At 38.0% G+C, this 26834-nt stretch overlaps 1 protein-coding gene across 1 annotated transcript in view; it reads left to right on the top strand.

Moving 5' to 3' along the window:
- The window catches only part of CCDC175 (coiled-coil domain containing 175), a 71761-nt gene that overhangs the window by 28388 nt on the left and 16539 nt on the right, over positions 1-26834 (top strand). Inside the window, exons 9-17 of the mRNA XM_002824805.4 lie at positions 3212-3348; positions 5072-5182; positions 7777-7848; positions 9685-9820; positions 10370-10501; positions 16617-16755; positions 21444-21523; positions 23170-23322; positions 26613-26715. Coding sequence (XP_002824851.3) covers positions 3212-3348; positions 5072-5182; positions 7777-7848; positions 9685-9820; positions 10370-10501; positions 16617-16755; positions 21444-21523; positions 23170-23322; positions 26613-26715 — 1063 coding nt within the window. The remainder of the gene's footprint in view (positions 1-3211; positions 3349-5071; positions 5183-7776; positions 7849-9684; positions 9821-10369; positions 10502-16616; positions 16756-21443; positions 21524-23169; positions 23323-26612; positions 26716-26834) is intronic.

Here is a 26834-nt window from a genome sequence, read left to right as displayed (position 1 = left end):
ACTTCAAAGAGTGCAAGGCTCTTGCCTACTTATTATTTTCACTAGGGTAGAAACTATGGGCTCTTAGTGACATCCAATCATAATTCTCATGAGTATTGGAGGAACATTCAAAGATTGACATTCAACTCGAACTTTACCTTTTTTTCCCAGCATCTCCCCTCCCTCACCAGCCCCTGGCAACCACCATTCTACTCTCCACTTCTGAGTTCAGTTTTTTTTTAGATTTTGCATATAATTGGGATCATGTAATATTTGTTTTTCTGTACCTGAATTATTTCAGGTTTCAACAATTTCAGAATTGTTTTCTGTACCTGAATTATTTCACTTAACATGATGTCCTCCAGGTTCATGTTGTCACAAATAACAAGAATTTCTTCTTTTTTAAGGCTGAATATATTCAATTGTGCATGTATACATTTTCTTTATCCATTCATCAGCTGATGAACACCTAGGTTGATTCTACATCTTAGCTACTCTGAATAGTGCTGCAATGAACATAGAAGTACAGATATCTCTTTGCCATACTGATTTCATTTCCTTGGGATATATACCCAGCAGTGGCATTGTTGGATTTAGCTTTGTTATTATAAAATATTACACATTAAGGAACAATACATAAACCATAAATATACAATATTTATGTACATATTTTTGATGAATATAATTTATTAATTTTAATGAAGTCCAGTTTATCAAGCTTTTTCTTTTTAGTTAATGTTCTCTATGTTCTATGTCATGAGACTATTCTCTTCTGTTACCATTGAGAAGCTTTGTTTTTTGACCTTTCACATTTAAGACTACGAACCATCTGGAATTTATGTGTATGTGCTTTGAGATAGTGGTCAAGATTCATATTTTTCCATAAGGTTGTCCAATTAACCAGCATCATTTACTGAAAATACAATCCTTTCCTTCACTACATCATGGTCATACTATTGTCATAAATCAAGTATAGATCATAAATGTATATGTGGATTGTTGACTCTATTCATTTGAACTATTCATCTCTCCTCACACTAAAACAATATTGTCTTAATTAGTACCTTTAAAATGAGTTTTTATGGCCAGTGGTATAAATCCTTCACCTTTGTTTTTCAAAATTGTTCCAGCTATTCTTGACCTTTTCAATTTTGTCACGTTCTTCCAAAAAACCTGTTTGGATTTTGATTGGGATTGTATTAAATCTGTAAATCAGTTTGAAGAGGGTTTCACGTTTTCACAATATTGAGGCTTCCAATCCATTAACATGGCATATGTCTTTTGTTTTTAGATCTTCTTTGTTCCCTTTGCCTTACCCGTTCAGTTTCACTATGATGTGTCCAAATTTTCTTTTCATTTTTCCTCCTTGGGATTTATCTGGTTTCTTAAATCTGAGAATTTCTATATTTCATAAGTTCTGCAAAATTTTCAGCCATTATGTCCTCACCTGTTTCTTTTGTCCTATTCTCCCTGTGTTGCCCAGGCTGGTCTCTAACTCCTGGGCTCAAGTCATCCTCCCACCTCCGCCTCTCAAAGTGCTAGGGTTACAGGCACGAGACACCACGCCTGGCCTATAGTAGATTTTGATTGCTTTGTTTTACAGTATTGATTTTACTCAAATGTTTAGAAACTCTAGATATTTGTTCATCTTTTAATTGTGCATATTTATTTATTTATTTATTTATTTATTTATTTATTTATTTTTGAGACAGGATCTCACTCTGTCACCCAGGCTGGAGTGCAGTGGCATGATCATGGCTCACTGCAGCCTCGGACCTCCCAATCTCAAGCAATCCTCCCTCCTCAGCCTCCCAAAGGGTGAAGCTCTTCGGAATCCCAGACTAAAACAGTGGCAGGTTTATGCAGGCTCAACACCTGGATGAGCATTACATGTTGGCTTTTGTTCCACTTGCCATGCAAAAAAACTCAAAACTTGGTTTTCAAGTGGTTTCTTCTATGTTAGTAAGTGTCTTCAGGGCAGAGGAATTTTAAGTGCTAGCCTTACCACTCTGGATTCTTGCGTTCTCCTAGAATTAGGCCTAGCAATCCCCTATTATCCTTTATTTTTTATTTTTATTTTTTTAGATTCAAGCACATGTGCAGGTTTGTTACAAGGGTATATTGCATAATGCTGAGATTTGGGCTGCTAATGATCCCGTCACCCAAGTAGTGAATATAATACCCAATAGGTAGTTTTTCAACCCTTCCCCACTTCTTCCCTCCACCTTTTTGGAGTCCCCAGTGTCTATTGTTCCCATCTTTGTGTCCATGTATACCTAATGTTTAGCTCCTACTTATAAACGAGAATATGCAGTATTTCATTTTCTGCTTCTGCATTAATCCACTTAGGATAATGGCCTCTAGGTGCACCCATGTTGCTAGAAAGTATATGATTTCATTCTTTTTTATGGCTGCATAATGTTCCATGGTGTATAATTACCACATTTTCATGTTCATGGGCACCTGGGTTGATTCCATGTCTTTGCTATTCTGAATAGTGCAGCAATAAACATGAGCACAGGTATCCTTTTGGTAGAATAATTTATTTTCCTTTGGGTATATACTCAGTAATGGGATTGCTGGGTTGAATAGTAATTCTATTTTTGTTTTTTGAATAATTCTTTATTATCTTGTGAGTTCTTCAACACTTCTACAAATATTTTTTCATGTAGCTATTTTAGTTGTCCTCAGATAGAAGGTTGTTTTGAACTATTCAGCCCATTGTTTCTGCTAAACTTGACTTTCTTACCTCGTTTGAAGCAATCTAATAAGCAAAAAATTCTAATCTCATGTAGAACACTGGTGGGTACTATTTTTTGTCCTCAAATAGAAATATTTCACAAGAAGCAAGCATAATATTAACTCAAAGATGTTTTGAGGAAGAGCTTCTGAGGATGTTACATTTTCTATAGTTTATATTCTGGAAAAAGTACATACTAACGTTGCTCAGCAGTCACAGTTTATTCATCCCATTTTGCATTTCAATATGGATTATTACTCTATGGTTTTGCAGCAGGGTTTACTATTTTTCTATACTTAAAAAAATTTATAGTAGAGGTCCCAAAATATACAGTTGTATGTTTGCTGTAGAATTAAATCACTCGGCATTTATGGCATATTCACGGTGGGCTAAGCAATATCCCAGGTGCTCTCCGAGTTGCCACCTGATGCAGATGGCCTCAGAGGAGCAGTGAAGCCAGTCCTCTCATTCACCTCCTTTGTTTTTCTCTAGCTGGTTGAAACACTGCATGCTGCTCGTATGGAATACAAAGACCTACGAGAGAAAATGAAAACTCTTACCAGACAATATAAGATTGTTTTAAGTGAGGAAGAAAAAACTTTTTTGCAAAAACGAAAGATTCATGATGAGTATGTCTTTACCCACACGTGTGATTCAACATGCCATCATTATGGGGTGCTTTTCTTGCTGTCAAATTGGTGGCTCTCCACTTAAACTTATCCTAATTTTAAAATCTATTGACAAAAATGAAAACGTTTGCTATCATTACTGGTTTCTGTCTCAGCAGCTCAGGCTGCCATAACAAAATACCATAGACTGGCTGGCTTAAACAACAGAAATTGATTTTCTCACGGTTCTGGAGGCTGGAAGTCTGAGTGAGGGCCCTTTTCTAGCTTACAGCCACCCAGCCGCTTTCTCTCTGTGTCTTCACGGGGTGGAGAGAGAGAATCTGCTGTCTGTCTGGTGTCTTTCTTTTACAAGGTCCCACCCTCACGTCCTCATCCAAACCTAATCACTTACCCAAAGGCCCCATCTTTATAATATGCTCGAACATTATCATGACACTAACGCCCCACAATGTTCCTTTCTGCCATTCTAAAGCACTTTAAATTTTAATTTTTTCTCATGAAGAAAGCAATGCCTGTACTTGATTTTTAAATTCAAATATAGAAATGTATAGCTTAGAGAGTAAAAATTACCCAAATCTCTCTATTTCTTCATCATGTTGGGGGTTAACGTTTCAACAGATAAATTCTGGAGATGGGGGAGGCACAATTCTGTCCACAGCAGTTTGGAAGATGAGTCACTTAGATAAAATACGTTCTGTTACAGGCAGCTTCCTATCAATATCTGGGCATTTGAACAAGACTATAAACTTCTCTGAGCCTCATTATTTTCTCCTGCAATTTGAGACAAAAAAATAACTACTTGAAACCCCATCTCTACTAAAAATACAAAAAATTAGCTAGGCATGGTGGTGGGTGCTTGTAATCCCAGCTACTCTGAAAGCTGAGGCAAGAGAATCGCTTGAACCCAGGAGGCGGAGGTTACAGTAAGCTGAGATCATACCATTGCACTCTGGCCTGGGCGACAAGAGCCAGACTCCGTCTCAAAACAAAACAAAACAAACAAAAAAACCCCTTATCAATCCACACACTGAGAGGAGCACTTTACATCTTATTAAATTCATTCATCCATTGAGCTAGGCATTGTAATTCTCATTTTATAGCTGGTGAAACTGAAGCTTATTCACAGGTGAAGCTAATTGTTAGCTTAAGATCACACTCTTATTAAGAGGTAGAGCCAATATGCAAAATTTGTCTGACTGACTCCTTCACCTTCCACGGAAGAACATGACAGAATTGATAAGCACGTTAGGAGAGACACACCCACTCAGAGAGATGGAGCACTACACAACTGTTCTTGTTGTTTTGTGGTTACTATTGTGGTGAATGTTCTTTCAGTGGCTTGGGAATTTTCATAAATTTTATGAAAATCCTATGTGTACGCTGGGCGCAGTGGCTCACGCCTGTAATCCAGCAGTTTGGGAGGCCAACATGGGCCAATCGCATAAGACCAGGCGTTTGAGACCAGCCTGGGCAACACAGGGAAACCCCGTCTCTACAAAAGTACAAAAATTAGCTGGGAAAAAATTTGAAAAAAAGAAAATCCTATGCATAAATTTAGATCTAGCTACCACTAGCAAAAAGACTTTGTTTCTATTTTTTAATAATTTATGTAGCGAATAGCTCATGATCTGAACTTTCAAAACTATTTTTGAAATTCTTATTTGTGTTTGCATATTTGATTACGTCAGGCTTCAACAAATGATAACTCTGTTTTTCATGATAGAAATCAGAAACAGCTGACATTTATTTCTCAGAAAGAATACTTTCTGTCACAAAAGAGAGTAGACATCAAAAATATGGAAGAAGGACTCATCACACTCCAGGAACTTCAACAGTATGTTTTGTTGCCTTTGAAATTTTTTATCTTTACTTTCTCTGCATTTATTTTTTAATAAATGATAGCAATAAATCTATGTTGATTTCTAACATACTACAGAAAAGGAAGTTTATAACTAGCTCTCTCTGTTTCACAGTCTGGAAGTCACTCTCATGGACTTTTTCATTGAAAGGATAAACAGGTTCTGAATTCTATGGGAGCTCCTGGGCCCCAGGAATGGACCAGTTGGGGTGCAGTGACAAGAATGTGCCTGAACATTATCACAACACTGAGTCCCATTGATGTTCATTTCTGCATTCTGAGTCATTTTAATTCTAATTTTTTTCTGATTAAAAAATAATACCTGTACATGATTTTAAAATTCAAGTATAAAATGCATAACTTAGAGAATAAAAGTTACCCTAAAATCTCCATCTCTCCACAGGCATAATCACTGTTAACAGTTTACTATATATGCTTTCAAATATATATTTATATGTATGTATCCAAAAATTGGATTATACTCTACTATAACTGAATTTGTTCCACTTAAAATTATACCTAGGAGGATGATAAAACAAATAAGGTAAAATGGTAACATTTGGAGAAGTTGGTGAAGGATATATGGGAATTCTTTGTACTATTTTTTTATGCTTACCTGTTGAGTTTGAAACTATTTCAAAACAAAGAGAATATATATATATATACATCTTTTCTCAATCTTTTCTCCAACCGCATAGTATTCTATGCAGATTATAGTATAATACACATTATACTATATTGTATTTAACCAGCACTCTATTGATGGAGATTTACTTTTGTCTGTTGCCTATATTACAAATATTTGAAGTTAACATCTCTCTCTCTACCCATATGACTTTTTTTGTAATAAAGTCCTAAAAGTTGAAGTGCTGGATCAAAGGAGGATGTATATTTTTCACTTTTATAATGATTGTCAAAATGACCTATGTAAATATTCTACCATTGTACACATTAAGACTGAGCATAAGGCAGCTTATAGTTCAGTTGGGCAGAGAAGCAAGACTAACACATATGAAATAATTAATGAACCACATATGATGGTGAAAAATAAACCATGTATGACAGTGAATTATATAAAACAGTCAAGCATGAAAGTGAAATCAAGGAGTCCTTCGTTGTATAGGATTTAAAATTTGAACTAGACCTTTAAAAGCAAGTCAGATTTTTCTGTGCTCATCATATGGGGGAATGATATCACCACACAAAGGGAGACACATGATTTAAATACAGGACAATCAAGAAGCCAGCTTATAGAACTAAGGTAGGTGGTGATGAAAATTCAAGCACATACCAACAGATATCTGGAATGTGACAGGAAGCATAGGTTCCTTGAATGGTTGTCCCCATATTGTTAAATAATATATTCAAACATCTGTTTCCAATTATGTCAGCTTCATAAGGAAAACTATGAACTACTAATAAAAGAGGAGGAAGATCGATTTGGACTGAATCAGGTTTTATGTTCCTCATGAATAATGCAAATTTTATAGTCAGTTGCTGTGCATAATTGCTCTGGTCACCAGGAATCTCAAAGCCAAATTTGTGGCCCAATGTTATTATCCATTTAGGATTTTTTAATATTATTGTTGCTTTATTTTAAACTGGTTCAAGTTCTTTATGGATTACATTAAATATGTAAATAAACAAAATCAGTAAGGTTGGGGTGAATTGTGAGGAGCCTTAGAGATCCAGAGGAGGATATTAGATTTATTTTGGTAGGAAATTGAGAGCCCATACTACAGTTTCAAACAGAGAAAGAAACACGAGAACAGGTATGTTTCTAGTTTATTTAAGAGTGTTTCCTATTCTAAGTTTCATTTATGAATATTTCTTTCAAAAGATATAAAGCAGCATTTTACTTATGTGGCTTTCAATTCATTTCTGTCCAAGAAGCACTTAATAGGGAAAAGGCGGGGCGGGGTATAAAAATAAAGGCTTCTGTTACCTATGTTGGAATCTTCACATTTCCATCCATCCTACCACAAGAAAATCTTCTATCCTTAGTTAGTACTTTTCCCCAGTTCAAGAAACTATATTGGCTTTCTGAATTGTATATTATATCAAATCAGTGCTCAATCTAGGGTCTGGAGTTCCTCAACAATGTGTCGACCTTACTTCCTCTTGTGTCATAGGGTTATTCTTTCCTTCATGTCCTCTGTATACAGCAAGCCTAACTTATGTCATAACAGAGGCCTGACTTGCTGTTCCTTCCCTCTCTGTATTTGCAAATGATGACACCCTTTCCTTGGTAAGATTGCACCTCCATTCTGACAATCCACATTCCTCCCTCTGAGAAACATTAACCTCTACTAACCCTTCATCAGTTGCCTCCCCAGAAATCTCTTCTCTATCCTTGGCTATTCACCACAACCGTTGCAGAATCAGTTTGCACTAACATAGAATTGCAATTGTCTATCAGTCTGCCACTGAAATGTTTAGTTGTTTCACAAGGCTTATTTTGTCTTCCAAATAGACTATAGCCTTACTGAGCATACAAATTATGCATATAGAGTCTATTGTGTATTCTAACAGCTCCCATAAATGCAAAATCCATATGTTTTTCTTTTTAGAGCAACAAAAACAGTGTATCAGCAACAAATCAAAATCCTGAGTGCTAACCTGGAAAGAGAAAGTCAGAGATGGTAAAAAAAAAAAAAAAAAAAAAAAAGTTTATTTGTGTTTTGTGTTATGAGCAGTATATGTTATCTTAATGAACAGTGCAGAGTACTTGTTGTTACTAGAACCCAAGGGAATGATTTTCCTAAATTATGTGTAAATTATCTCGGATCTAGATGTGTTGGTTAATTTGATTTTTTTTTTTTTTTGGCATTGAACAGAATCAAAGTTTTCCATTTCAATCAAGTGCAGTCACCAAAGAGTAAAATTGCTAATATTTGTGCAATGCCTTTTGCTCATTCAGGCCTCTTTGTGAACCAGTAGGGGAGGTGACAGGTATGGTAAGAGAGGAAGGTGGCGTGAAGGCTACCGGCTCTGCAGATGGCCTGCTTTGGTTGCTGACCTTATTAGCTCTGTGACCAAGGCTAAGTTATTTAATAACTTCTCTTTGCTCCCATCCCTATAAAGTGGGGAAGGATAACAGTACCTACGTTACAAAGTAGCTGTGAATGTAAATGAGATGATACATGTAAAATACTGTATTAAGATCAGTGCAGCTAAAAAGCTCTTATACTTAGCTGTATTTTATTATCGTTGTTGTTATTGTTAGTATTATTATTTTGAGACAGAGTCTTGCTCTGTCGCCCAAGATGTAGTGCAGTGGTGCCATCTCGGCATACTGCAACCTCTGCCTCCCAGGTTCAAGCGATTCTCATGCCTCAGCCACCAGATTAGCTAGGACTACAGGCATGCACTACCACTCCTAGTTAATTTTTTGTTGTTTTTTTTTTGAGACGGAGTCTCACTCCGTTGCCCAGGCTGAAGTGCAGTGGAGTGATCTCGGCTCACCACAACCTCCGCTTCCCAGGTTCAAGCAATTCTCCTGAGTAGCTGGGATTAGAGGCATGCACCATCTTGCCCTGCTAGTTTTTGTATTTTTAGTAGAGATGGGGTTTCACTATGTTGGCCAAGCTGGTCTCAAACTCTTGGCCTCAAGTGATCTGCCCACCTCGGCCTCCCAAAGTGCTGGGATTACGGCTATGAGCCACCATGTCTGGCCAATGTTATTACTGAATTTGCACTTAAAGACTCTAATTGCACTTTTTTTTTTTTTTTTTTTTTGAGACAGAGTTTCACTCTTTTTGCCCAGGATAGAGTGCAATGGCATGATCTCAGCTCACCGCAACCCCCGCCTCCCAGGTTCAAGTGATTCTCCTGCTTCAGCCTCCCAAGTAGCTGGGATTACAGGCCTGTGCCACCACACCTAGCTAATTTGTTTGTATTTTTAGTAGAGATGGGGTTTCTCCATGTTGGGCAGGCTGGTCTTGAACTCCTGACCTCAGGTGATCTGCCCGCCTCGGCCTCCCAACGTACTGGGATTATAGGCGTGAGCCACCGCGCTTGGCCCTAATTGCACATTTTTACCATTCTTCAAATATGTAGCTTTTTAATGTTGTGGTGGAGAAAAATTTGAGAAAGCAGAAGTTTGAAATCTATCAGTAGCACATCCGGTAATTTAGGTAATTCTATTATTATTTCTGCCTGGGCCTCATTTTCCACTTGCCCCAAGCCTTCCTCATTTCTATCCTTTACCTGAAGGAGGCAAGCTGCCAGGTGTGTTTTGTTGGCTGTTCTATTGGAAGTGCAGATGTAACTTCTTACTCTGAAGCAACTTGCAGAGACAGAATTGAGGTAGTTAATGTTTTGTCTTACTTTTTCATGCAATGTGTGTAGTCTGCAACACTAATAGCACAAACAATTTTGTGTAGTCATAGTATGACTTGTTTTGCTTTGAATTTCTTCATCTTTTTAGTAAACTGCTATGTCAATTTAATGGCAATTCTTTTTGCTCTGATCTCTAGTGTTATAACTCAGTGGAAAATGGCTTGCTTGAGAAAAAAGCATGCACGTTGGACAGCCAAGATAAAAGCTGAAATACAAGCTATTACAGAAAAAATTCAGAATGCAGAAGTTAGACGAATTGAATTACTTAACGAGGTAAGAGAACTGAAGGAACTTAGAATTAGTCTCCTACATTGCATATCAGCAATTCTCCTTTAATATTTAATTAAATCTTATCTTATTAAAAAGTATTTTCCTTTCTGCTCATTTCATGTTTAGAGTGAGTTATGTAATTTTCTTAGGAAATGTATTCACTTGCTGTATATTAACTAGAGAGAATTAGCAAATACAGTAGAATATGCTTTTGAAGCATGTAACCAGAAACTTACTTGAGATTAGTCTTTAGGGGAATTACCTCTAAAAATAGGAGCCCATGTATCATTTCTTTAAGCTTTTATATTTACCTTCTGCTCACCCACTGTCCTCTACCCTCCCCACTCCTCACGTCATATTTATAAAAATATCACTTGGTGAATAACTTAATTTCTGGAGGAAAAAATATTTCTCTCAGTGGTTGCTGAGAAATTATATGAACTGAAATCAGAAGCAGGCCTCCTGCAAAGAGATATTAATTTCCTGGCTATTTGAAAATGTAAGGCTGATCACTACAAGAGAAATGACAAATTCTCATTTTTCTCTAATTAGACCAGTTTCAGAGAACAGGAGATCAGTGAATTTGTGGCACAGATTGATAAACTTACAATAGAATTAAAAGAAGAGGAGAAAGCATTTGTTAACAAAGAAAAAATGTTAATGAAAGAGTTAAGCAAGTATGAGGTAAATTTTATTTTGCATCTAAGAATACTTTTGGATGACTACATGAGGGGGAGGGGGAATACTATTTCATGCTATTCTAATCAGTTAAATGTAAAATAAATATTCTAGTATGAAAAAGGTTACAATTTCATTCTGGATCTTTCTTCTTTTCCTGAAGAGGAAGCAGAGCAATAAGAAATATTTTTTCAGCAAAAATAATAATAATAATCACACTTCATATTATGTAGAACTGTTGGCAACGGCCTTGGAGACAGGTGGAGTTGTGTAGGAAGCCATTTGGAGCTGGCTTGAAAATAGCTGGGGCAAGGGAGATTAGTAAAGTCAGTCTCAGATGTGCTCCTTAAAAAGAGGGTATCATGCTGCCTTGAGAACTGCCAAAAGCCACCCTGAGATAGAACAGGGCATGGATGCTGGGGGAGGTGGAGAGAAAAGGCACTGAAAGTACCCAGAAGTGCCAGGTCCACAGAAACACAATAAAAAAATGCACCTTTTCAAGGCGATGATACTACCCCGGAGGCAGCCATTAGCAGAGCAGCTGAGAACAGGGATGGTGGTAGAAGCCTTCCTGAACTTGATCAGGTTTGAAAAGGAAGAAGAGGCCTTGGCTACACCAAAGAGGGGCTTTATTTGAAGGAAATAATCTCATACTGCAGGACGAAAATAGGGAGCTTGGAAATTTTCTAATTTAGAGTCTTACCTGATCCAAGTTGTCTTCCCCCACCCCATTCCATCCTGCCACATCCTGCAGAAACCCTCTACAGATGACTGGCCCAAGGACAGCCAATTCTTTCAATTAATAATAGTAACCAAAAGAAAGTAGTCACATTTTTTCATACAAAAATACTAGGAGAAAAACAACTGAAAAGAGGAACAAAACTTTCCAACAAATGAAGAACAGTCAGAAAAAATGGTGGCATGGAACAAATAAAAACTATGATCAGGCCAGGTGCAGTGGCTCACGCCAGTAATCCCATCACTTTGGGAGGCCAAGGTGGGTGGATCACGATGTCAGGAGTTCAAGATCAGCCTGGCCAAGATAGTGAAACCCCGTCTCTACTAAAAATACAAAAAAATTAGCCGGGCGTGGTGGCATGCGCCTGTAATCCCAGCTACTCGGGAGGCTGAGGCAGAGAATTACCTGAACCCAGCAGGCAGAGGTTGCGGTGAGCCGAGATCACACCACTGCACTCCAGCCTGTGTGACAGAGCAAGACTCCATCTCAAAAACAAACAAACAAAATACTATGATCAAACATTCTTCTATGAATTTAAAAAAATAATTTAATAGCAGTACAAAGGAAAATTATTAGCATGGAAATGTAGAAACTTACGGAAGAGATGTCAGAAGGTGAGGGCCAGAAAATAGGAAGAGGTGGAACAGAAACCGGCGCAACTCGAGGAACAAACAAATGAAGGAAAGATGACACAAATGACTACAATGTTAGAAGAAACGGGGTGAGGGGGGAGAGGAGGCGGGGTGGAAAGCATTAGTCTAGGTGCCTGGCATTCTTCTAAATTCTGAAAAACAGGCAAAAACTCTGCCTTTATGGAGCTTTCTATCTAGCACGGGGGAATGAAAATAAATGAGATGAACAAGTAGTATATTGGATGGTGATAAATGGCATAGAGAAAAATCAAGCAGGGAAGTGGGACAGGGAGAGTGCACGTGATACGGTCTGTGTGCTGTTGTAAATAGGGGTAGTCAGAGAGGGGTCCTGCTCTGAATATGAAGCAGGGTGCCCTGCAGATGTCTGCAGGAGATGGGTCCGGGCAGAGGGCATGCTAGGCAGGAAGGGCCTGAGGCAGGACCCTCCCATCTAAGGAACCGCAAGGTGGTGGGGTTGCTGAATAAGAGCTGGGGAGTGCTGGGGTGGTGGGAGTCATCTTCAGGAAGCAGATGCTGAGATGGAATTAGGAGTGATAAGGTATATTAGGGAGAAGTATCTATGACAAGATTGGGCAGGGAAAGCTGTCAGGCCATTATGTAGCCTGACAAACTCTCTCTGGGGAGCTCTGGAGCAAGGATTGCCTGTTAGAAGAGGCCTGCCTTGGACAGAAATGGCTGCCTGCATCCTTGTACCACCTCCTTGCTTAGTTACTGACTGGGGACTGCCTCAAAGGAGCATGATATTGGCTAGATAGCTGAGCTGACCCTGAAGGAGCCAACTATTGGATGTGTGAGGTAAACACATTCCTCACAATGGTGTGGTGAGTTCGCCTTCAAGGGGAGATCCAAGTGGAGGATCAGGCACACCCTTATAGGCCATCATAAGTACTTTGTCCTTTGTTCTGTCTGGGCTAAAAAGCCATTGGAGGGTTCTGAGTGGAGGGCTGAAATAATCTGAGTTTTTCCTTTAATTAGGATCACTCTAGCTTCTATGTTGAGTGGAATTTAGGAAAGAAAAGGGTGGACATAGGAAGAACAATTAGGGAGCTAAAGCAATAACCCAAGTTAGAAATGAAGGTAGCTTGAACCAAAATGGTAACCGAAGAGGTGTTAAGAAGCGGTCAGCGTCTCAGATATTTTTGATAATTTTACCATCATACCTACTGGTAAAACAATGAAGGCAATTCCATCTGAGTCATGAACAGGATAAGGAATAAGGATCCTATTTAACTTTTTACTCAAGTTTATACAGTGCAATTAGGCAAGATACATAAAATAGAAGCATAAGACTTGGCAGATGAGATGATCGGTAGATCGCAAAACTCAAGAAAATCAACTGCAAAACCACTACACACAAGCCTCCAGCCTGCACTCGGCTTGCCAGGCTGTGTGCCCACTGCAGGGCTGTGTCCACCCATGCCTAATTCACACAAAGGGATGGGCCAATGACAGCCTGTGCACCATTATTATATAGCAATAACCCGATTTCCCCTCGATAATCAGCACCAATAACCTCAGGCACATTGTAATCCCATTTCTGCCTTTGATTCAGTGGCATGAGGAGCCCAAAATTAGAAGGAAGCAACCTCACATTGTGGTTTATGAAACTATTGTTGTGCCCCTGGTGGAACCATTTTTCTCCCCAGTAGTATCTCTAAATCAACAGAACCCAAAGTCACAGGGAGGAAAGGCAAAATCATTAGGTTTAATAGTGAGAAGTCCCACTACCATTTGGGTCTCTGACCCACACATTCTAAGGAAAACAGCCCTGAATATTAATTAGATTAGTCACTGGTTCATAATATAAACATCCCAGTGTTGGGATGTGTTGTCGACAAGGCAGTGCTGTGGCTGACTTTTCCATAGGCCTGGCTCCGATACTGGGCCCTCCATTGTAAATCTTCTATCAGAGATTGCCACAGATTTTTCACATCATCCTGATATAGCATGGACAAGCCCAGGCCAAGGACCATTCACTTTTCTGGGTCCTACAGCCCTGTGTCTGGCAGAATTTGATCAGAGAAGCAGAGCTGCCAGGAAAAGGGTTTATTATAGGACTTGACCTTCTGCAACTGTGGTATTTAGTTACACAGGCTGGTGAGGCTGTCAGCTTTACATCTGGTGCTGGGGCCTGAAGTCAGCAGGGCAGGTACTTGGGATGGAAAGACCAACAGGAAGTCAATGGAAGCAAAAACAAACTAGAACTCACAGGATGAGTGAGGGTGGACTGGAATCTGCATCGGTCTCTCTTTTCCAACACTCCAACTTCAGGGAGATGGGGGACCTGGAGCAGAAACTGGAGCCTGTCGTTACTGACCTATAAATATGCATGTGGCTCAGGAATCAGAGGCAATGAGAAAGGATCTGAAGACCGTGTGAACCTGACTGACTGCCCCACTCCAACAACCTGAGCCCACAGGCAAGCAACTTGCTACACTGAACCTGGTACCCCACAGTCTCTTTCAGAGAACGGAACAAGAGAATGGCTTCTTATCACGGCAGCCCTGGGAACCTGAGCTGCATACAGGCAATGGGAATGAATTAATGCATGCACATACAAACTTGTATTTACAGGCTATTCTTTTTTAAAAAACATAGTATGGATAATACAGGATTGCGTTTCTTTTTTTTTTTTTTTTTTTTTTTTTTTTGAGATAGGGTCTCACCCTGTTGCCCAGGCTGGAGTGCAGTGGCGCAATCTAGGCTCACTGCAACCTCCACCTCCTGGGTTCAAGCGATTCTCCTGCCTCAGCCTCCCGAGTAGCTGGGACTACAGGTGCATGCCACCACGCCTGGCTAATTTTTTTGTATTTTTAGTAGAGACGGGGTTTCACCATGTTAGCCAGGATAGTCTCCATCTCCTGACCTTGTGATCTGCCTGCCTCCGCCTCCCAAAGTGCTGGGATTCCAGGTGTGAGCCACCGTACCTGGCTGGATTGAGTTTCTTAATTCAACCTGCTTAAATGTTGCAGTCTGGAGAAATGTACTCCTGCTTCTGCATTATGATATTTTTGAATTATGGTATTTTTCTATGCATTTTAGCTTCTTTGTATTTATTCATAAGGATGCTAATGGCAATTTGGGAGGAGACATATCAGCCAGCATATCAGTGTATTAGTTAAGGTGCAAGAAAACTACTCTATCAAAGATATACTAAAACACAACGAACATAAGCAAGATGTGAAAAGGGTTAACAACCCTCTTTCCTTTTTTATTGGGAAACTGGTCCTGGGTTAACCACTTTCTGGCTCCTTCCCCTAATAGCCTGATGAAGGTAGAACATCAGCTATATTATGAAGCAACATTGCTTGTATAATAATGACTCCTGATTTGTATGCTGCATCTTGACTGGAAAAATAACCCATGGGAAACTGTGGCATTGGGCTTCCCTGGGTTTGGTGGCTCTCTTAAGTGGGTATGCCCTTTGAAATCTGGAAAGTATGTCCAAGAGATATTAGTTCCTATATGAACATGGGGTTTCTAAGCCAGGGAGACTATAACCCCACCTGTGTGAGTCTGTCTGTCTCTCTTGCATCTGAAGTATCACTTTGGTGGGCTTGAAGGAAACAGCCACTGGTCTGCTGTCTTGTGCAGACACCTCCCAATAGGGAAGCATGCCTGGCACTGCCCTGCTAAAATTTAGCATTTCCTTCCAATTATGTGTGCATACAACTTGGATAAAAATGAAAACTAAAACTAAAAGTTTTTAAGAGTAAACTGGGACAAGTGTAGCCTAATCAAATTTTGTGAGTCTGAACATCCAGCCAGGAAGATGCTCAAAGGGGTCACTACAGCAAGAGAGATGTTTGTTTCTCTTTCCCAGTCCAGGCCATAGGGAAGGGGTCCAGGGCTGGCAGGGTGGCTCTGCCATCGTCAGCATGAGCCTAACATCTGTGCGTCAAGGAGTAGCTTCCATTCTCATTCTCCTCTGGCCAGGGGAGGGAGGAAAGGACCAGGGGAGCACACAGCTGTTCCTGTTGCAGGAGCAGAGCCCAGAAGTGGCACACATGACTTCCATTCACAAACTCCTTGGTCACACCCACCCACAAGGGAAGGCCAGAAACCACACTTTAGCCAGAAGCCATGTGCTCAGCTGAAACTCAGGAGCCCTAATATTGAAGGAGAAGAGAACAAACATTAAATGTCAGCTGGTGGTCTCTGCCTTAGTCACCATTTAAAATCCATCCTGATTTGCTAAGAAAGGTCCAACTATTATTCCATTTGAAACTAAACAAAACTTGAGTTTGAATAAGTAGGCAGGCATCTTCATGTTTTGCTTTGGGCACTTTTTACCCATTTATTTTAACATTATATCCAATTACTTCAATCCTCTTCCCATTTCTCACATCCAACATTTCTTAGAAGTGTATTCTGTTTATCTGCCTCTTTTTGGTAAAATATTACTGAAGGAAATTTTCTCAGATATGTTTTTGGGCTGTATACATGGTAGTGTTCATAGAGATATAGCAGAAGAGGTTTAAAGCAGAAGGGATCTTTAGAGAACCAATTGAATCTAACCTCCTTACCTTGTGGATTGTCAGAGTGTCAGTGAGTCAGGGAACAAATATTTATTAAAAGATTAGTATATGCCATATATCTTTCTATGTACCTCAGGATAGGAGACCAAGACAGACAAAACTCTTTCCCTCAAAAAACTTATATTCTACTTTAAATTGTTGTGTGAATTATCCAAAATTATATTTCTCAATTGATTTTATTTTCTTTAAAGGAAATATTTGTTAAGGAAACACAAATTAACAAAGAAAAGGAAGAAGAACTAGTTGAGTGTCTTCCACAACTTCAGGTGGCAGAACGAGAGTATAAAGAGAAAAGAAGAAAGTTAGAAGAGCTCAGTAATATTATTACAGGTACATATGAAGCATTTAGTAATTAAACTCAATCCCAGGTAAGGATTTCACTGTCATCTTCTAACACAAGGCAGGTCATCAGTTGCAAGCCAATGGTGAAACTCACCGAACTTTCCCCATTACCTTTAGCCCTCTGTTCTCTAGTTTTTGCTTCACCTACTAATTTCTCCTCCACACTACAATCTTACTGTTGCTATTGTCAAAATTTTCCTTTTCTCTTTTAAAAACTATTTAAGGCTCAGTCCTTTACTATATTATTTTCTTTCTCTCCGTACTTGGGAAAGGTAGAACTAACTCATTTGTTTGCTACCATGTGAAATTTTTTTTCTATTTTCTTACTGTGAATTTGCAAATTATATCTCTTTTCCTGCTATGATTTTAACTATTTATTGAGTAAGCACTCCTCAGATTTTCTTTTCACTAACTTCCTCCTGAGGCACAGATAGGTAAGAGCTTGTCTCAGATCTGGGAGTTAGTAGAGGATGTGAAATATGTCTGAAAGTATGCATATTTTTAATTATATTACATAGTATAATCATGCATGTTTAATATAAAAATAATTATTTTCTCCACAAAAAATTGGATGTAATCATTCAACCCTGCGCCCAAGGTCCAAAGTTTATATATCCAGAATCTTTTTTTTGTTGTTGTTTAAACAAAACCAAAAACACACAGGGTCTCATTATGTTGCCCAGGCTAATCTCAAACTCCTGGGCTTAGGAGATCCTTCTGCCTTGGCCTCCCAAAGTGCTGTGCCTGGCCTAGAATCATCTTTTTGGGTTTTGAGTCTTGTATTGCATTTGGGGAGTAGAGGGTCATTATCTAAGGAATCCGCCCAGGTCTTTAAGCAGGAACAACTTCCAGAATTTGTATCTTCTAGCTGATGAAAGAAGAGACATGGGAATCAGGAGGCCAGGACCAAAAGTTACAGAAAGGACTAGAATGGGAACAAAAATTGTCTACTGGTTAGCAAAGACGAATATGGGGATAGGAATTAAAATCGCCTGTGTCAAAATGGGACATTCATATGGAACCCCAATATGTTCAAATGTAGAATAAAAAAAAATTCAGAAGTGAATAGTGATTATTGCCAAGGAGGGTAGATTTTTTAAAATGTAAGAATGTTATAATAATAATACATGGGTAATTGGCCTGGTTCCCACTCCTCAGATGATTTTCCACTTTCTTGTCAGGTTTTCATTTAGTCAACTTCAGTAGGTTTTCCTGGCCTCTTACCACTTTTACCCAGACTTACAATACATATGTCTCTTATTCCCAATTTTCTTTTCTTTTCCCTTTCCTTTCCTTTTCTTTTCTTTTCTTTTTTCTTTCTTTCTTTCTTTTTCTTTCTTTCTTTCTTTCTTTCTTTCTTTCTTTCTTTCTTTCTTTCTTTCTTTCTTTCTTTCTTTTTCTTTCTTTCTCTCTCTCTCTTTCTTTCTTTCTCTCTCTCTCTCTGTCTCTCTCTTTCTTTCTCTCTCTCTTTCTTTTTTTCTTTCTTTCTTTCTTTTTTTGAGATGGAGTCTCACTCTGTTGTCCAGGCTGGAGTGCAATGGTACAATCTCTGCTCACTGCAACCTCCACCTCCTGGGTTCAAGCGATTCTCCTGCCTCAGCCTCCTGAGTAGCTGGGATTACAGGTGTGCACCACCATGCCTGGTCAATTTTTGTATTTTTAGTAGAGATGGGATTTCACCATGTTGGTCAGGGTGGTCTTGAACTCCTGGCCTCATGATCTGTCCACCTCGGCTTCCCAAAGTGCTGGGATTATAGGCGTGAGCCACCACACCTGGCCTATTCCCAATTTTCTACTTTCCCAGCCATTCTTCCTATCCCTTCGTTTACTAGGTAGAGGATGTAAGAAGCAATAGGAGTATAAAAGTAAGCAAAAACATTACAAGTACTAAATCTCTTAATGTAAACAAAGGGGAGAAAATGCTGAAGAAAGTAGATAAAAGAGAGGAAGATAGGAGAAAAGAAGTAAAGGGAACATAAGAGCAGGAAAGTTGACCTGCCAGCAGTTACGCTTGCAGAGAATGGCATGCATGGGCTCCATACACAGAAAGCTTTTAGTTAAATCTGATGGATAAAACATATACATATATCTTTGTTCCCTCATAAAACTCCCGAATATGTATATAAAGGTTTTTTTTTTCTAAAAAAGATACAAATCCATAAGTACCAAGACACTGGCAGAGATAAGACATTTGCTATCTGCTCATTTATTATTTATTTATTACCTGATAATATCAACAAATTTTGGGAAGATGTAATTGGATAGAGGCAGAAAGAGAAATATAAATACCAAGAGCCTGCCAAAAAGAGCACCACGAAGGCAAAAAGTTCTTTCCCCCAAAGCTGTAAAGTCACAGGCAGTGGCATCCCTTGAAACTATGATAGCTGAGATGAGTCACAGGGCTAAAGGTTGGTTGAAAGTCTTTATAAAGAGCAATTAGAGCTCCAGGTCAAATCCCTTCCTTGTGCAGTTAGCTGAGTGACTCCTCCTCCTCAATGCTGGCAAAAGAAACTGGACCAGATGGCTTCAGACTGCAAGGCATCAGATATGGCTGAGAGCAGAAGATGGGTACTATACTGAGATCCCCACTGAGATCCCCTCTGAGCTCAGCTTGATGAATGCTGCCAGCCAATGGTGTTGTGAACTCTTCCATAATCCCTTACCCCCCTGAGGAAGGAGACTAACATATTCTTCCTTTAAGGAAACTGAACAATTCAGAGAAAAGCCCCACAACAGCACCGACATTCAATGGTCCCCTCAAATGGCTGGTTCCTTCCTGATCACTGTATATTGAAGCTCACACAGGACTATTAAATGGGATCAGACAAAGATCTGAAGCATCCAGTGTGAAAGAGAAACTGAAATGGACAGAACAAGAGAACTTGATGGAAACAGAGAAAATGCAAGGAGCATAAGGATACTTTTAAAAAGTATATTCTTAGAGAAATAAATATATTGCATTTATGAAAAAAGAAAATGATGCTTAAAGATTACAGAACAGAAAAAGCTCTCAGAAATTAAAAGTATAATAACAAATGTTAAAATTCAATAGGAAAATTATAAGAAAAGTTAAGAAAATCTCTGTAAAAATAGAGCAACAACAAAAAGAGATGAGGAAAAGGAGAGAAAGGTAAGAAAATTTAAAAACTATCTGAGATGCCAAATATCTACCAAACAAGACCAGAAAAAAATCGGTGAATAATGCTTACATTATTATAATGATCTAAACAGTTAAAATTTATTTAAATGAAAACCATAACTTTATAGGAAAGTTAGGGATGAAATGTAGAGGTTGTGGGTGTGGGTGGGGGATGTGGGAATGGGAGTAAGCATGCTAAAATCTCCTCTACTATATATGATGAAGTAAATAGAAACTGCCTGACAATGATAAATCCAGATATAGCCATATATTCATGTTTTTAAAGAACTAATAAAATTATCAAAGAAATAATACAAAAATATTTCTTATAACTAGAGAATATAGATTTCCATTTTTAAATGTCCAAGCAAATCCCCAAAACAATATTTAAAAGAAAAGACTAAGCCATATTAGTGTGGAATTTCAGAAGGGAAAATGGAAAGAGAGGATCCTAAAAGCTCCTAGAGAGAAAAATCAGATCTCACACAAAATATTAGAAATCAGAATCATTTCAAACTTCTTAACAGCAATATTATAGTAGAAGTTATAAGACAATGCCTTCAAAATTTGAGAGAAAATAATTTTCAACATTAGATACCCAGCTAAACTATCAATCAAGAATATAGAATAGAAACATATTGAGATATACAAGATCTCAAAACATTTATCCCATTTACTCTTTTTCCTGAAGCTGTCTAGAATTTGCTTCAACAAATAGAAGAAATGAATCAAGAAAAAGAGTATAAGAAATTTAGGAAACAGGAGGTCCGACATAAGAATAATACAAAGGGTTCTGGTTGAATAAAACCTTTAAAAAAAGAAAAAGAAAAATGCAAAAGGAAGTCCCAAGAAGTCAGCTGCAAAGCAAGCACAAAGAAAAGATTCCAGAAGGCATATCTCAGAGGGAGGTTCTGAGGGAGAGGGGAGAAATGAAACTGACAGATATGTTAATGTGTTTGACTATATGTGAAATAAAATTTGAAAGGTTGTACAGTTCTGTTGTAGATTTTGGTATGAATTAATTATATGTACATGAAACACTGAGCAATTTTTTAAACAAAGCAATCTTTAACTCCAAGAAAAAACAAAAATTATACTAAAAAGAAAATCTAATCATATTATACCATTTGGCTCATCGGGGATAATCCTTATTGCCATAATGATCTAAATTTATTTAAACAAAAACTATAACTTTATAGGAAGGTTAGGGATGAAATGTAGAGGTTGTAGGTGTGGGAGAAGGATGTGGGAATGGGACTAAATGGAAAATGCCTGAAAATGATAAATCAGAAAATAGGCATATATGCATATTTTTAAAGAAAATTGAGCTAAATGGAAGAAGAAACAACTAAAAAGAGTTAAAAATGTTTGATTCTGAGGAGTCAGACAGGAGTAAACATAGCATTGTGGAGTGCCTGACAGTTGGTTTTTGTTATAAACCTTGTGAGAGAATTTGACTTTTAAAACTAGGTACTTCTTTGATTAATATTTTTTAACTAAATTTTTGAGGTAGTTATTTTTTTCTTTGTTTTAATAGCACAAAGACAGGAGGAAGATTTACTGAACAATCACATTTTTCTGTTTACAAGGGACTTTTCAAGATACATTAGCAACACGGTAAAGGATCAATGCATTAATTCTTTTTTTATTATTATTAGAATAGTGGTATATACAGACGATAGTATTTACCTGGCATTGAAGTTTTCATGAAATCCACATTTGTTAAACTTACCCATTCAATCTCAGTGTTTAAAAATCTTTGTTACAACACCTATATATGCATATGTATACACATACACCTGTACACATATGCTATGTATGTATGTGTATATATGAATACTTATGTGTATATGTATACAGAGAAAGAGGGAGAGAGACTAGAAACAACATGTACTTGTGGAACAGTCATTGAGTGGACCTCGGTTTTCTTATTTATAAGTTAGAAACTTGATTCTGCTTTTTAAGGGTGAGTGAACAAAGGTTGCGGCAGGGGAGTGGATGACTTAGCAGGTAAAGAGATGTTTAGTGTCTTTTTAAAATTTACAATCAATAGTTGGTGATAAGCATATGCATGTGGAATTGGTTAATTAGAAATGGAAACATTCTCTGAGATGCATTGATATCAAAATGTAACTTTTTTTTTTTTTGAGATGGAGTCTCACTCTGTTGCCCAGGCTTGAGTGCAGTGGCACGATCTCAGCTTACTGCAACCTCAGCCTCCTGGGTTCAAGCGATTTCCGGCTAATTTTTGTATTTTTTAGTAGAGATGAGGTTTCACCATGTTGGCCAGGCTGGTTTCGAACTCCTGATCTCAAGTGATCCGCCTGCCTTGGCCTCCCAAAGTGCCGGGATTATAGGCGTGAGCTACTGCGCCAGGCCTCAAAATGTAACTTTTAATGTTATAAAATATGAAGGAATATATAGGAAAATACGAAGGAGAAAATTACAAGTATAGTGTATATACAGTTCTATTTTCTTAATAAGATGCTTCTGGTGATGATTATATAATAATAAATATCATGCAACTTATAATAGTATAATAATAGAGAACTGAATAGAGAATTCATTAGAAAAAACATTAGAGAATTCTGAAAAAATTCATAATCTTCTTTCTTCAAGAAACATTAAGTCCTCCTTTAAAAGCCTCAATACATTTCCCTTTCTCTATTTTTGCTGGACAATTGTTTATATATCAAAGTACAGTCATCCCTTGATATCTATGGGGGATTGGTTCCAGGACCAACATGACTATCAAAATCCACGGATGCTCAAATCCCTTGTATGACGTGGTGTAGTATTTGCATATAACCTACCCACATTCTCCAATATACTTTAAATTATTTCTAGATTACTGATAATATCTAATATAATGTAAATGCTATGTTAGTAGTTGTCATACTGTATTGTTTATTATTTGTATTATTTGTTGTTGTTATTATTTTTATTTTTGTGAATATATTCTATTCATGTTTAGTCAAATCCGCAAATGCAGAACCCACAGATACAGAGCGCTGACTGTATATTTCATTTTGTGAAGTTGTCTCAAGGTCTGGGGTTCTTATCTTGAAGTCCACAGACCCCCTTCTTAGAGTCCATGAATAAATGTGGGGTTGATAGGTTTTTCTAAGGAAAAATATCTATCCTCTGCTTGGTGCTTCAGAAATTAATTTAGAATCCGGCTCCAAATGTGACCTAGGCAGTATAATACCCTCGTGCCCTACTGTTTGAACTCAGAGATAATTTGGGGTTTTCTGTTTGAGCAGGAGGATGTAAAACAAGAATTAAAACAATTACGAGATCAAGAAAGCAAAAAAGCCAAAGATCATTTTGAAACTCTAAAGAACTTAGAAAATGGATTCTATATAAATGACCAAAAAGCAGATCTTCTGCTCCTGGAAAATAAAAAATTAAAAGAAGTAAGTTTAAGAGCACCATGCTTTTCATGATGGCTTTGATTAATTGACTAGACCTGTAATAGTTATGAGAGAAAAGAAGAGAATAGCTCTTGAAAAATGTTTAATGGAGCATAAAGTACACACAGAAAAGTGCCCAGATTGCAAGTGTACAGCTCTATGAACACACTTGTGTACCAGGACCCACATCGAGAAACAAAGCATTATCAGTATCCAGATATCCTCTATGCCCCTTCTAGTCACTAACCAGCCCCACTAAGGGTACCACCATGCTAACACCATAGACTAGTTTTCCCTGGTTTGGAACATTATAGGTATAGAACAATACAGTATAGGTTCTTTTGCTCAACATTATGTTTGTGAGGTTCAGCCTTATTTTTGAGTGTAGTTTGTTATTCTTAGTTCTGTATAGTATTGCATTGTATGACTACTACTACAATGCATTTATACACTTGACTATTGATGGATATTCAGAGAGTTTCTAGTTTTTGGCTATTACAAATAGTATTGCTGTGAACATTCTAGTTCATGGTTTTTTGGTGAACATACATACATATTTCTGTTGAGTGTACATCTCAAGTGGAATTGCAGAGCCATAGAGATGTGTATCTCCAACTTTAGTACATACCAGCAGTCTCCCAAAGGAGTTGCAGCAATTGCCACTCCCACCAGCAATGCATGAGAGCACCAGTTGCTCCACACTCCCACAAAACTGTCTTTTTCAATTTAACCGTTCTAATGGGTGTGTAGTGGTGCCCCACTAATTTGTGTTTTCCTGATCACTGTTGAAGCACCTATTCTATGTTGCTAGCCTCTTGGATATCCTTTTTTTGTGAAGTGACTGTTCAAGTCTTTGGCTCATTTTTTAAAAAGTAGGTTGTCTATTTCATACTGATTATAGCTCTTTTTATAGCAGAGGAATTTGTTCATCCGACCCCTAAAATTAAAGTCTTATTTATACTTAAGATGTATTTGTTTTAACATTTTAAAATGTTATATTTAATAATTAGATATTTATAAGACACTGATTTTTAATGCCCAGAACTGTTGCATTCAAAGCATATTTTTAAAGTGCATAGAGTCCTACATTTTATATACTGTGACAAAACAGTAACAACAAAACTTTACATAATATTCTTTAGTTTGAAAGACCTGGATTAAGTCTGTCATTCACCAGTGACACTGTGTGACTTTGGGCAGATCACTGAACTTGTAAGCTTCATTTTGGCCTCTTAAAATGGGAATAACTGCTACTCACAGGTTGAATGTGACTTCTTTATAAACTGAAAATGCAAAAGAAATACCATTTCTGAAATGTTTTTTTTCCAGCCATCCATAATGACCTCATGGTCAAGATCTGTTATCAATGTACCCCAAGTGTTTTGCACAATGCCTGTAATGTTAGACGGATTCAGTCTCATTTGACGTTTAAGACTGTAATCTTAAAAAGTGGATAATACATTATGTCCCTTTTATAGATGTGTAAATTGAAGCTGTATTTTTTTTAGAAGTTTTAATAGCTAGAAAAAAATCAGTGACTAGTCCAATGGCATGAAGAAAATCCCTTCACCTCGCTGGGTAATTTTTTTCATCTGTTAAATGGCAATAGTTATCCCACCACTCTCATGGTTTTTTAATAAACTAAAATGGCACAATAGGTACTAATGTACTTTGAAAAGGTAACTGTGCTCCAAAGAGCCTAGATACATACCATCATTGATAACCCTCACACATGCAATGCACCTTCGTTCTTCTAGACCTCGAGACAAACTGATTTGTTCCGCTAGACTGTCTTCCTATCAAGATATAGATTATTTCTTAAAAGAATTGGAATTTGTATTGCTATTTTGGCAGTGGGTGAGCAGATGGATGTGTACATGAAAGACTGATTATGAGAGTCCTGTTTTTTTTAAATTCAGTGTCCATCTGCTAGTCACTGAATGATCCTGTGCTGTTTTCTTATTCACTCACCACTCAGTTTTGCTGGTTGCATCTCTTTACTCTAAACATGCACTGAGTCCCAAGCACTGGGCAAGACACGGTGAATACAGAGATAAGTAAGATACTGCCCCAGCCCTGTGGAAGCTCATGGTCTAGCTGAAGAGGTGCACATAGAAACAGATCATTACAATTCAGTATGTTAAATGCAACAATCTGAACAAGACACATACAGTGCCCCAGAGCAAGGGAACCTTGCCACAGCACGTGAAGAGCTCAAAGGAGAACTCTCACTGTGTATCATTAACGTAGAGGCAGGATTTACACCTGGGAGATGGATGAGTCTCTTCAGGGACAGTGTGTTGAGTAAGAAGATTAGGGGCTGTGAACAGAATCCTGGAGAAAAACAACTTTGAAGGAGTGAGCTGTGGAGAGGAGATGAAAAGAGAGACTGAAAGAAAATAGAGAGTTTGGGAGAAGCACAAGAGTCCAGCTGAACTAGGAAAGTCTGCAGACCTATGGTCAAAGAGGGGCAAGAATGAGGCCTTGCGGTTGGCTTAAGGTGGCTTTTACTTTTGTTTACTATAATACCAGAAAACAACCTATGAAAAGGCTGACACAACATCAAAGATACATGAATAGACCCTATAATACATGCTTGGAAACAGTCTATGTAACAGTCCCATGTCTACCTCATCTATAGCACTGAACACAATTTCTAAGATTTTTATGGATAGTTTACAGTATTTGTTTATTTCTTGAAACTGGACCAGTTTTATGTCCCAAAGCCCATATTTTCAGAGTTCCTGGGACTTTAGAGTTTCTGGGCATTGGGTGGTCAGAACAGAAAGCCATGACTGTAATACTCAAAGTCACCTGTCACTACTGCCACCACTGACACCCAACCCAGTGAACATCTGACTTGAGTAAGTAATTCCATGCAGTCTCCTGACTCAATTAATCATCTCTCTGAGGTCTTACACTGAACGCCAGTCTGGCAGCATTACTGCTTTGTGACATCTACCGCACACACATTTTGCATAAGGAACATTTTTGTGTGGACATAATGCATTCAGACAGAACACCTTCTAGTTTCTTTTTGTGGAAAATTATACTCAGAATGCCATGTTTATTTAAATGCTGAGGTGAAATGCTTCATAGGAAGCAGAATCGTTTATCTCCTTTCCCAGGATGGAATCCTGACCAAGGTATGTTTTATTCCCCACTGTTACCCCTGTACCTAGAATAGTGGGTGGTGCAGAGGAGGAGTTTATACATGTTTGCTGAATGACTACATGATAATTTATCTGTAGTAACTAAACTGCTAAAAGCAATCACATGCTTTTAATTTTCAGTACATTTTATACTTGAAGAATAACATAGAGAAATACAGAGAAGGACAAGAAGCCCTCATGCACACCTCAAGCGACTTGTCTCGGCAACTAATAGCTCAGGAGGGTAAGTAATGTGTGGGTGCTTGTATTAGTCAGGGTTCTTTAGCGGGACAGAACTAATAGGATATATGTATATATGAAAGGGAGCTTATTAAGGAGAACTGACTCACATGATCACAAGGT

The sequence above is a fragment of the Pongo abelii genome, chromosome 15, assembly GCF_028885655.2.
Source record: "Pongo abelii isolate AG06213 chromosome 15, NHGRI_mPonAbe1-v2.0_pri, whole genome shotgun sequence".
Classification (NCBI taxonomy): Eukaryota; Metazoa; Chordata; class Mammalia; order Primates; family Hominidae; genus Pongo; species Pongo abelii.
Note: the sequence above shows the minus strand (reverse complement) of the source record. Positions and strands in the feature narration are given on the sequence as shown.